This window comes from Fomitiporia mediterranea (genome assembly GCF_000271605.1).
Source record: "Fomitiporia mediterranea MF3/22 unplaced genomic scaffold FOMMEscaffold_3, whole genome shotgun sequence".
Lineage (NCBI taxonomy): Eukaryota > Fungi > Basidiomycota > Agaricomycetes > Hymenochaetales > Hymenochaetaceae > Fomitiporia > Fomitiporia mediterranea.
In genome coordinates this window covers 1316166-1328493 of record NW_006760388.1, presented here as the reverse complement: position 1 = coordinate 1328493, position 12328 = coordinate 1316166, and the positions used below count along the sequence as shown (strand labels likewise).

General features: G+C 48.9%; 3 protein-coding genes across 3 annotated transcripts; 2 read left to right on the top strand and 1 right to left on the bottom strand.

Moving 5' to 3' along the window:
• Positions 1–902: 902 nt before the first annotated feature.
• FOMMEDRAFT_152867 (uncharacterized protein) lies at positions 903–1862 on the top strand (the record flags this gene model as incomplete). The annotated part of the gene is made up of 4 exons (XM_007263626.1): positions 903–1287; positions 1342–1405; positions 1613–1709; positions 1794–1862. The coding sequence occupies 4 exons, from the start codon at positions 903–905 to the stop codon at positions 1860–1862; spliced, it is 615 nt and encodes a 204-aa protein (XP_007263688.1).
• Positions 1863–2275: 413 nt separating this feature from the next.
• On the bottom strand, positions 2276–3800 carry FOMMEDRAFT_152866 (uncharacterized protein; the record flags this gene model as incomplete). Its single annotated transcript, XM_007263625.1, has 5 exons — positions 2276–2433; positions 2493–2654; positions 2723–2745; positions 3086–3474; positions 3558–3800. The coding sequence occupies 5 exons, from the start codon at positions 3798–3800 to the stop codon at positions 2276–2278; spliced, it is 975 nt and encodes a 324-aa protein (XP_007263687.1).
• A 5242-nt stretch (positions 3801–9042) lies between these two features.
• Positions 9043–12096, top strand: FOMMEDRAFT_118678 (uncharacterized protein). The gene is made up of 5 exons (XM_007263624.1): positions 9043–9376; positions 9443–9482; positions 9560–9642; positions 9817–9983; positions 10103–12096. The coding sequence occupies exons 1-5, from the start codon at positions 9096–9098 to the stop codon at positions 11455–11457; spliced, it is 1926 nt and encodes a 641-aa protein (XP_007263686.1). The 5' UTR covers positions 9043–9095; the 3' UTR covers positions 11458–12096.
• The last annotated feature ends 232 nt before the right edge of the window (positions 12097–12328 follow it).

Here is a 12328-nt window from a genome sequence, read left to right as displayed (position 1 = left end):
ACAGCTCTAAATATTGCTGAAAAATGATCTACTAGCTTCAAAATACAATATGGGGCTCGTTTGGTTGTCTATTTCCCTGTGGTATTCCTGTGATACCAAGTACAAAAAGAAGTTGAGCATCATTCGTTCATTTGTTCGGCAATGGACTGCTAAAGAGCATTCTGGATTGTGCATCTGGCCGTGTATTGGTCTTGACAGCAAAACGCTATAAAACTTGTTAATTACTCAAAAATCCCGCAAGTTGGCACTGGATGGACTCAGATACAGAGTCTGTTGGTGACAATACCTGGGTCTTGGCCTAGCTCTCTGTCTGTATTGTCGACCAATATTACACGCGCTCGGCCACCCTGTATTTGTTTTCTGCTTAGAGAGCTCTTCACCCTTATGTATGTTTAGGACATCTGGAAGAACGAGACAGAATAACGAGTGTAGCGACTGCAATCATTGTTGCTGTACCAGGCGTCGTCCTCCATATTATGTGTCTTTTGTTACAAGAGAATGATTAGGTAGGTAGGTGTAGAAACGTAATCAGTCAGATTCTCTCATCTTGTGCATATTCTTGCCAGTCGCGCTTTACAATAACTGTAAGCCTCGGCTTGTGAGGCTTTCAATATCGTCTGATTACTTGTATTAGTGGCGTAAAGTCGACCTGCTTTGTACTCATGCCGGACAGCACGCAACGTACACCAATTTGTCGCGACGCAGTTTATTGTGAAATAAATGGTTCACCCAGTTTCTGGACTACTATGAGGAAGTGTAGGTTGTGTAGTTTTTCCCCGAAGAATGTAGTAGAGGCCGACGATGCCACGGCGATAGTGAAAAGATAGAGTTAGGCGCAGCCTCGAGGCTGAGACATGCAATAGTGGTACAAAGCTGCCTTCGCGGCTTCCCTTTATTCCTATATGCGAGGCCTAGTTGTTCTGGATGTGCGATACGTCCCACTTGAAGGCATCGGCACGCCAATGCCCGAGCAAGGAAAAGGCGTCATGGTACCCACTCAGGCACTTGTTCATGATGGGTCAATTGATTATCCCAGCAGGGAGATCCAGGACCCATTACCTTGCACCTGTTGTACGCTCTTCCAGACGATTATCTGTGCTCGACTGGCTTTATCGAGTAAGCCTGTCCTCCGCGGGTTCTATGGCACCCAATTGGAGTGTGTGAAGCGGCTGAAGGTTCACTACGAAATCCGCGGACAAGTACAGTATGCGGAGGCTGGTGAACACGCGCCTTCAGTGCATCCGTTGGAGATATGCTGGTCTTTGCCGCCTGTCGTGCTTTGCTTCAGTACCCGACAAACAAGGTGGAGACCATGCGGAAGGACATGCCGATAAAAAATAGACGAATCCACGCCTATCTTGACGACTGCATCCTACTTGCATGCCATTCTCCGCATTGTCGGATTGTAAGCACCATTAACGGACACAGTAAGAAGACACCGTAATTTTGCACATTCAGAATACAGCGCAGGTTTCGTAAGTAAAGATATGGTTAACACGTCGCACTAGTGTCCATGAAGTCCCCTTGTTCCTGGAATTGCACATGAGAGAGAACATATATTGTATCCACTCGGGTTTGATTTCGCCACGGTCTTGGATTGAAAACTGTCCAGGGTCTTCCAATGCACCCGTGCTCTAACTTTGACATACGAGGCTCCGGATGGCGTAATTTTGCATGGAATCCGTATGTCTTTTGCGAACTACATTGCTGTAATTTGTTCCTAACATAGAGGGACCAGAAACTGAAGCATTTCATCGGAGCTACGGCCTGGGATGGCTAACACTTCATTGCAGGTCGAATTTAGCGCAAGTGTGGTCATATTCGCGGACGTCCCTGACAATGACAAGTTTTCGCCTTTTTAGGTTAGAGTTTCTACGGCTTGCGTCGCTGACATAAAACTTTATTACGTTGACCATTTAACTTCTCCCGCGAAAGCCCTCTCTGTACTCTGTTGTGACTTACCTCTTATGCCTAAGTCGCTTTACCCTCAAAATAGCACTTACCTTGATGATTGGAACTGCTTGCAAGATATCTCCGAGCTTTCAGAGTGGCTCGAGTTTATCGGAGCGCAATCATATGACCTCAAAAACTGTTCTCTGACGTGCTATCTGTATCGAGCCTCTCTTCTCGTATCTTCTATGTATTGTATTATCTTGTAGTTCTGTCTTCTCGGCTTGCAGAATCTTCCAATTCTGGACCATAAGGCTTCCATAGAATACGTATAGTTCCTCGGCCTGCCATTCCGCTTTGAGATTCAATTCAAAAGATTAAAAGACTATGGATAATAGAGTTGCCTTCTAGCCGGCGTGAGTGTCGCAGATAAAAAAGGACTGCACAACTTTAGCTCCGCCGCTTCTTCGCGCCTCACACGCGTGTCTAGTGCGGCTCCAAAATGGCGGCGGACAAGAACTCGAACAACAACGAAGCTCGCGGCTGGGAATGATGGGAGAGCCAGTTAGGGTTTTGACACCTTTCACAAAGGACGCACGTACTTCGCCTGCATATGGCTACGTACGCTTCGCGAATCAGGGAAGAAATGTCAGTGGGATGTGCGCTATTTCGAATTAGGGGCACTAAAACTGCACGAGAACCGGGCACAAGGAGGTTGATCGTGAGGACACGATGTAAATATGGTGGGTAAGGGGAGAGAACGGCTGTCGAATTGAGTGTGAGGCGGAGAGAAGGTGGCTGTTGAAGAGGACAACTCTAGAGATTGGCCTACGCTTGGAGTGGACGAAAGGAAGTCTATACATCTTTTTAGGGTCAGCTTCCTATGGACCTTGTGCGGCGCAGTCCATTATAAAGCGGATATCGCAGACGACCCATGAAAGAATACGACAACATGTAATCGATGACTCGGCATTTTTTTGAATGTACAGTTTTCAAGATCGACAATTCCTCACATCGAATGCTTCTACATCGCTCGGTCAAACGCAGGACGTTATAGAATCAAAATTAAAGCACAAACCTTCCGAGAAAATTACTTGGTTTCTTTTCCGAGAGCCACCGCGGCTCGTAATTATCTCCCGGCGTCCAACTTAGCTCAGTTGATATTTACGTGCATCGAACGCTGCCCTGTGCTCACGGACGTCCGGTCACTGTATAGAACTGGGTGATACCACAGAACGCCTGCATGTTCCGGGAATTCACACAGGTCATAACGACTTCAGCACTTCGTAGTCGGCACTCCACTAGCGAGATTTGGCTCGTCTTCTCCGATCGTCGCTCGAAGCAGGCATGCTGGCGGCCTACATAGGCAGGAACGTGTCTTGTGCAGTCAAACGCAAATAAGAGGGGCTTGGAAGCTGTAGAGAGTGTTCTTGCACAAGGCACGAGCCCGTTCTGTTCCAGGGAATCGTACCTAATAGGAGCGGTTGTGCGAATTTTAGTGTCGTAATTCCGAGGCGCTGAGCTCTCCTTCGTGGCATTTGTAACCCGCCAGTCAGGCACTTCGAGCACCTCAAAGCACTGAAGCTATAGTACAAAGGCACTTCTCCTCGCATCTGACTCTCAAAACCCTCGAGTCAACGGCACAAGTGGGAAACGCGATTACCAACTGGAACAGTCCAAGACACTGGATTGTAGCAGGGCAGCCCAAGCGCGTCGGAGCAGCGGCAGAGAGAAGCAGTGGAAGATGTTCGGCGCTTGTTATTTATTTTGGATATCTGAGAGGCCGTCCGGCTTGTCGATAAAAGCATAGCTAGCGTCACCCGCATTGATGGATGTACAGTTTTTTCTCGGTATCCTGCGAAGATGATGGGATTTCGAGTCCGAGGAGGTCGGCCCGCTTCGGGTAGCATTGGGTTTCCGCTGAGAAGATTTGCGTGATAAAGTTGGCTCGACCGTGGGTAGATTGAGAGGATTAGACGTGGGATAAGAGGTGATTAGGGTGCAAATTAGCGGCCGACAAGCTCAAAGCGATGACATCAAAACTCTGGGCTAATGTGGCATAGCGGCGCTTGTCCTCAGCATGCATGTGGCTGCTCTAACTGATGGGTCGAAACGTGGAAGAGCGGAGATAGGAGATTGTACATCTCAGGTCAACGATGAGCAATGAAACGGCAATGTGCTCGGCGCCTGGAAGCACCCGTCGGGAAGAGCCGCCCACTCTCGGTGACGTGCGCGGGTGTGAATGAGTCGGCGACTGTTCATCAGGATAGTGCGTGCCAGAAGCGTGTTGGCAGAGATGTAGACTTGGTTCGTCGAATAGTTCATTTGCTTCCGACGCCGATGAGTGGAGCAGACAAAGACGATCAGGGCAGGTGATCGGCCAAGAGCGGATCGTCTCAAATCTCTCAAGAATTACTCCTTCTCTGTTAAGAATTACTATATCATTGAGTCGCTCATGAATCCTGTTTACACGGGATGTACTCGTTCAGAATAGGAAGAAGTAATTCAAGCATGCGTATCCCACCATTCATGGAACTTCGGCTACCGGTTCATGAAGGACATCATCCCACCTAATTTGTGTCCGAAAACAGGGCACAATATTCGCGGTCCTTGCGCGGATACTCACAATAATCTAATCCCGTTGTATAACAATCCGGACGGGCTTCTTAGATAAAGGGGGGGCGCAGATAGCTCATACACTGATTTAGGTGGAGATTGAGGTGACTAGCATTGGCATTTACATCTCAATTGAGTTCGGTGAGACCTCGCCGCGCTCATCTCCGCCGAGCTCGCCATTTCGCAGATTTGGGAATACCTACTCGATCACAATCAGGAAAAGATGCCCGTCTGAATGAAATATGGACCTGTGGTCACCAGAAGTCGTGCGGTGTCTGATGTGCCTCTCTAGGTGTTCGGTTTTCCGGTCCGTTCTGGACATTGTCTTACATCTCGTTCCGGTTTCGTCTTTTTTGATCTGGAACGAACACTACGAAACAAATGGGGGTATCTGAAGAAAAATTACGGTAAAATAACAGAAGTGTGCTTGCTTTTTCTGGGCATGCTTGTAATGTGTTTCGTGGCGATAGATCAAACTTTGTTGATGATCAGAGGATTAACCAACATCGAAACGTTTATTCTGAGTTATTTCCTTTCAGTTCGTATTTGATACAAATAATCAAACGCTAAGCTGAATGTATATCACATGCCGGCCTGTGAGTCATAGTCATAGCACATGTCCAGTGCAGGAAAGACAAAGCAAGTGGCGAGGCGGCTAACGTCGGGCATGTAGGATTGATATACAAAAATCACGGCATGCGGGATGCCCGTGTTTTATATTCAAATAATTTGGCTGCAAACAATGCGCCAAGCTACCCGAAAGCGGCGTCCGAACTATGCATGTACGTTGCTCGCGAGGATATCAATGTGTATGCCGTCCACTCTCTTGATGTTTACTAATCCATTCATGGCGGACCATTGATACGAACTTATTTCAGGTTATAATCAGTGCTAATGCACGGCTGACAATTTAAGACATGCCCGATCACTTTACGGCCCCCTCGAGCTTTCCGCTATTTTAGCAATATGATGGACCATATGAGGGTCGGAGAACACGTAATTGTCCGTTCGGAGTGCATTTTACCTTTCGCTCCTGCGTATAGTGTGTCTATTACCTTTTTGGTACATCAGTACGAAGCAGGACCTGCTACCACAAGCATAAATCATCAAGTACTGAGACACTACTAAGTGATCTTGACTTAGTTTTCTTATTTGTTGATCTTTTTTAGGAAAGGCTCTCCTGGATAAGCGGCTGTCTCAACACAGGGGGGCTGCGACTTCTCCCAACGAGTCAATAGCGTCGCATCAAGACGCAGTTAGGGGAGACTCAGTTACAGAGAAGCCCGCTATCACTTGAGCGCGCAGGTATGTGTGTGTCAGTTTGCGTAAACCTGAATGGCACTGGCACCGCATGGCACAAGGCGCCCTACTATGGTGCCGTATTACGTAGAGAACAGCAAACCTTTTTCGCATCAAGGCTATTCAAGCTGATGGTCCGTACTAAACCCTAAGTTTGTAGTTGATAAACCTCTAAACTTCGAGACTATTTGCTTTAGCAGGATGATTATTTGATTATTCCTGCCTGATCAGTCTTCTAGAGCCGCGCTTTTAAGAAAGATAACGAGTAAAACTTACCTGTTGAAATGAGACTTCAATAATCTAGGAAAGTACAATCGGTTCATAGAGTAATATGTCAAAGTGGGAGGATTCGCTCGCCATGTATCGGTGTTGTAGTATTATTAATAAGTTCAAATGGAATCCGGCACGAATTCATATTCCCCGGCCCGTGCTCACTGAGTCTGAATCCACTCGGCACAGTTTAGCTTCTTGTGAGACTGGACGTCTGACAAGCGCGCGAGAAACTGCCCATATGAATATTAATAGTTTATTAGTGGCATGGACTTAGAGTGATGTCTCATACATTTTCCCTATATTAATTTGTGGCATACGTGATCATGATCATTATAATTAATTACAATATTAATGTTTCGGTCTCTATGTCTGTTTAAATATTAAAACGAGTACTGGTCTAAAAGGCGCGCTTGAAAGTCAGCTGAAAAGAAGCGGAGTTTGTGACTAACCCAAGGACTAGAGACACTGAAAACCCAATTATCTGTCTGAGATTGAGGATCAGCGCTCGGAAAGGAGTCAGTTTCTCTTTGACCTAGTTGAATGCAAAATTACCGGAGCCAGTATTCGAAGCAGTGCCGGTAACTGTCAATTGACATATTTTAATTTCCGCTTTTACGTCCCTCGGATTAAATGCTAGGCGTTACGAATAACGGCAGCGTATCGAGAGTGGCGCATGTGTGGGAGTGCTCAAAATGGAAGAAATAAGGCAGTATATACGCTGTGTGATGTGACTTAGATTAGAATCAGTATCTTTGTCTTTGTTAGCGGTCAGAAATCAGAACCTGCCGTTGAAGAGTACAGGAGTCCAGATCTGACGGATAAGGGAAGTAGATGTCAGTTTCCATCACACCTAATTGAATCAGACACTGTTACATTCTGGGTTGTGGCCTAGCAAAGTGACGGCACTGAGAAGACCTGTGATGTATCAGGTATTCAAAAGAACATCTGAGCATTCAAAGCCCGAGGCGAACAAGGAAGACAAACGGCAGCGCAGAGAAAACCAGAAGGACAGGAGCTACACGTCGTTTTCGCGCCCAGCAGCATGCACCGCAGATCAATCAAGCCATCCAGGCCGCGAAATAATTAAGAGAGAAAAAGCCGCCGACTAAATATACGCGTTTAGTGACATATGGGCTAGAGCTGTCCCGTCTGCGCGAGAAGCGAAGCCGCTGCTGATGGCCTGAAGTCAAATGGAAGCCAAATGGAAAAATCGAAGTGAATGCAAAGCAATGCGGTGCGATTGCAATGGTTAAATAGGGCACCAAACTCTAAATCCAGGGGTGGGAAGGGTGGCATTGCGTACTGCTTTGCATGCATGTATTGCCGTTTAAGTGCTGAGATGAAACCTGGCCCAGAAGAGGAAGATTGGTTATTCTTGCAGTTGAGGCGGAGCTGTGGATTTGGGCTGGGAGTATTCTACCGGACCTGACGTAGACGTAAAAGCGAGGAGATTGAGCGCAGGGGTTGCCGAGAAAGTGAAAGGGCGAAGATGCCAAATTTCTGGCACGTCAGTCAACGCCGTCGCCCTATGTTGCGTTCTGGCGTCGTCCGGGAGCACTTTTGCGCAGAGAGGATGGCCTTTGCCCTTCTGTGATGATTGATAAAGGAACGGGCTTCGTGGCGTGCGAGCGGGATGTGCGCGAATGTACGAACAAGACGAGAATGCGCCGATCCAGCCGAAGGGAGAGAGAGCGACGATAGCACGGCCATTCCTCGCGTATCTTCCGAGATGGTCACGGCTCTCGAGAAACAGACAGGCGGGTGATTCGATACCATATTTGACAGAGCGATGGTCAGGTCGTGCGTGCGAGCAGTGGTGCGCAGCCAAATAGACGGACTCTATCGGAGTTGAAAACTCTATCTGTGGAATTGCCCGATCCAGATTTTAGTCGGTACTCAAAGTAGAGAGAGAGCGGCATGCCGGATTCCCACGATTTCCGGCACAAAACAGCATGGATCGCCGTTTCGTTTCCATTGCACACGAAACGGGGCAAAGAGGGACTCTAAACACTGGCGGTTGCACTCATGTCGGAAATGCGAGCAGATTTGGATGGCGGCCGGTGTCGCCCGTCGCCACGGGGGGACGCTGGCACTCTTCTTACTTTATGGTGGATTTGTGGCAAAGTTGCGCGGTGTGCACGCGGGTGAGAGTTTAGCTTACGCTTGTTCTAAATCTGATACGAGTGTTCCCTCGCCCAGGTCCTGGGCTCATTTCGGAAACACGCTTTAATTACCGCCGATCACCCACAGGCGACAGAGAGCCTTGCGGTCCCTTCCATATCTTGGACTGCTCGCAGAAATGGAAAATTAAAAAAAAGAATTGTAAATAAAAAGAGCATATCAGGGCATAGAGTACGAAGAGGAAGGCAAGTTTGCACTGGGCAAGAAAATAGACTGGCGCGGACTGTGCCACGGCTAGTATGTTCAAGAAAACAAAAGGAGACCCAAAGTAACCCATATCTCGATATTCGTGATATATGTCGGCATGTGGGGCGCAAAGTGGACAGTAATACGAGAAGGGCAGAGGCTAGGATGGCCGGATCAGGGAAGGCTTGTGAGGAGGGCAACCCCAAAGGAACCGCTTTCTGCGAAAACCGATATGCAAAGGAAGGCTTACGTGATTTGATGTCGGGAAGAGATGCAAATTAAGCTTCACATACATATAATTCATATATTCATATTCATATTCATATCATCTCTCTCTCTTATAGCCTCTGTGTGAACAACGCTCCGTCCCTCCGCCCTCCACCACAAGCCCCTCCGTCCGTCCGTCCGTCCGTCCGTCCGTCCGTCCATCCATCCACCGTCGTCTCCCGCCCGCCCCTCCGTCCGTCCACGGCGACGATAACGAGCCTGCAAATTACACCGACACTCCACGTCCCGAAGCAGCACTGACACCGCCCCCGACGCTCCGACATATCCATACCACCTGCGAATTCTTCATGAACCCTCAACCGTACGCCCATTCTCCGCCCATTCCCCAGCCCGGTCCTGCAGTAGACGTTCCACCTCGTCATATGGCTGTCGTCCAGCCACAGTCAGCACTTTTCCATGATGGTTCTGCGCCCGTATTCCGCGCATGTGCTTCTGCCATGCAGCGTCCGACTCTCACAAATGTCCGCATCCGCTCCACACGTGATGCCAATCAGATCTTTTATGCAGTCTTGCGCAATGTTCTCCCCATGACTGTTCGTCGCCTTGATGCGGAAGAGCGTCGCGCAATCGCCTCTGGAAATGTCTATGTATGGGAAGAGCGCGGCGCGTCCTCCGAGGCAACGGGACTCGGCATTGAGCGCTGGTACGTGACTTACTTCCTGTGTTGGCTCTGTTACATGCTTATGCGGAATAACTACGCTTCTCCTAGGACTGACGGCATGCGCTGGAGTCCTAGTAGGGTCCGAGATGTATGTTACTTCCACCCCTGTTTTCTGTTCTTTGCTTCCAAATATCCGACCGCGCTCACACCTCTTGTATGCATTAGGAATTTCTATTCTACCACCAGAAGGAGATGGATCCGGAGGAGGCGGCTGATCTCCCCCCGACACGATGGGCTCGTATAGTGAGGTCAGTGTCTTACGCCTCTAAGTGAACTTTGATGTTTGTTTGCATGTCCGAAACTCCGGACTATTTTGTCTTTTTGTATCCAACACGGGTGATCCCATGCCATTTTCGTCTTGTCCTATGTTTCAAGTCTGACTTTGTCGTTCCTTTGCTGATGATGTACTTGTTTGGTCACAGACCCAAAGCTTCCAGCACGGACGGCAACTCGTCAGATGCCTCTCCTGACAAGATTCCTCACCAGCGCCCTGAAAGTGACCCAGAGAAGCTCATTAAGCAGACTTACAGCGTGCTTGTCGCGCTACCTGAAGACAGGCACCGCGGCGTCCTTCGGAAGTGGCACCTCAGTAAGTGATATCCGCAAATGTTCAACGTTATTTTAGCCATAACTGATGTGAAAAAAATAATTTTCTTCATTTGTCCATTCCCGTTCTGATGTGTTTTATTGTACTATTTTCTCCATTAGCTGCATATTTCACGCAAGCAACTGTGGACAAACTGAGTACGGTTGATGAAATGCTGCCGAAACCACAGGTGATGGTTCCGGAGGGTCTCTTCCGGAGCGCTCGCGCCGGTAAGATTCGCCGTGACACTGCTGCGAGCCGTCAACATCAACAACAGCGTCAGATAGCTTTTGCGCGGGGTTTGGGACCTGCAGCGGCAGGACCGTCGGGGTCATCGTCAGCAACCGCTTATCCGAGTGTGGTGCCGTCATCTACTTACAGTCCTCGGGCGGGTCTTTACGCGCATGTGTCACCACGCGCGTACCCACATGCCCAATATTCCGCCTACACTCAAGAGCACAGAGACAGGATACCGGGTCAGCCGCCAGTGCACATTGACGCATACCGCCCGCCTACCGGTGCTTCTTACACGATCGCCCCGGGTCCTCCGCCGCCGCCACCGCCTCCAGGGCACGGCGGGTATTACGGACAAGGCCGCGGACTTGGAATCACATATCACCGGCCTCCTCGGGATCGTGAGTACGAGCGCGATGGCGAGTCGACGCAGGAATTGCATCGTGAACGCGACCAAGTATCTCCACAAAGAATACCGCCACCGCTGCCGAATACATACGATCCCACGCGCCAGCGTATCGTCGGGCCCCCTCAGAGTCGTTCACCCTCGTATTCTCACCCCTATGCGAATGCGCTTCCGAGTCACTACATTCGCACTACTGGCGCGGGTACATCCCACTCCCATAGTAATGGAAGCTCAAGCCCATATGCAACGGCGCGTCCTTTAGTGTCTAAATATTACTCGCCCGCGAAGCCAATTGAGCCAATTGAGGTCGATGTTCCTCGCCACGCACAACCGTTGACTCCTACTCCACCGGGGCAGTCATCCGCGTCAGACAGGCCCTTTTCACATGGGGGATCGGACTATGGGGCCAGCAGAGCGGGCGATTCAGACGTGGAAATGGATGAAGAGGAGTACGATCGGCCTGTGCCTCCAGTGCAACGTGAATCGGAAGTTGGTCCCATACGGAGTTCAACAAGTCCTTCACCTAGCCATAGGAGTACACGCCTTCCCGCTGCGCCGTTAAGTACGGATGCACCCTCATCACCGCGACCGCAACCAGCATCAGCTTTGGTCTCGGGATTAGACAGTAATTCCAGCGGTGCACACCCACTAACACCGAACCAGTCACCCGTAGCGAATTTATCAAACCTTGAAGGAGAGCGTGTGCGTGCGTTAGTTCCGCTCGACAGTCTCGAGAACGCGGTATTCCCTCGTCGCGACCCGACGGATGATGCACTGTTGAGACGCTTCAATACACTGAGGACTACGCCACCCGCATCTACTGCACGGGACGAATGAGCACGTACTAGCGACGGACATAAGGCAATTCGACCTTCTGTGCGTGCTTGTACCGCAGAATTTGCTCAAGCCGCCCCTTCGCTACTTTTTACCGTCCGTTTATCCATTCTATACTCATTTCAGCAAGTCTCATACCCTGCCCTCCGAAAACCCGCCTACTTATGGCTAACTTGGTCCGCCATCCACTGTTTCTTCTCTGTTTCTCTTCTTTTGTCAATCATGAGGTTGTAACGTGGCGTGTATATCCACCCCTGTCTTTCCTCTGCTTTGTTCTGTATTTGTCTTGTTTATTCCATCCCCCTGCCTCTGTTTCGCTCAATTCATCCATCTTCAATTCCTTTCAGACTTTTCGATCTTCCCTTACTCACTGCTACCCTTATCGCAATCACTTTCTGATACCTCTCTTAAATGCATTCTTCCCACCACCTCACATGGAAAACGTTCATGAGAATACGCTCTAGACGATTCATCACGCCACATTATGTTACTGTTCACCTCTCCCTCTGTCCTTCGTACTTTTCTTAGGCACTCAGAGCTTACTGTCCTTCCGCGCATGTATGCTTTTTCTTTTTTCTTCTTCCTTCAAATGGCATATTAAGAGCTATTACACAATTGTTGTTCAGTAGTATATTATTTCTCGTTTCCCCCCCTGCATTGTGTTATGATTTTCATCTGTTATAGTCTCTAAATTCTGTCTACTTGTCATTTTCGTGTGCTCACATATTCCAATGGACTCATCAGCTGCATGCTCCTCTGTCTACTCGCAGTCTTCTCTATCTCACCTGTGTCTTATTCTATGTTCATTTCCAATGGTTTCAGCTCAGCTTATTGTCACAACGTTTGTAACAGGTTACCACTATTAGTATATAGA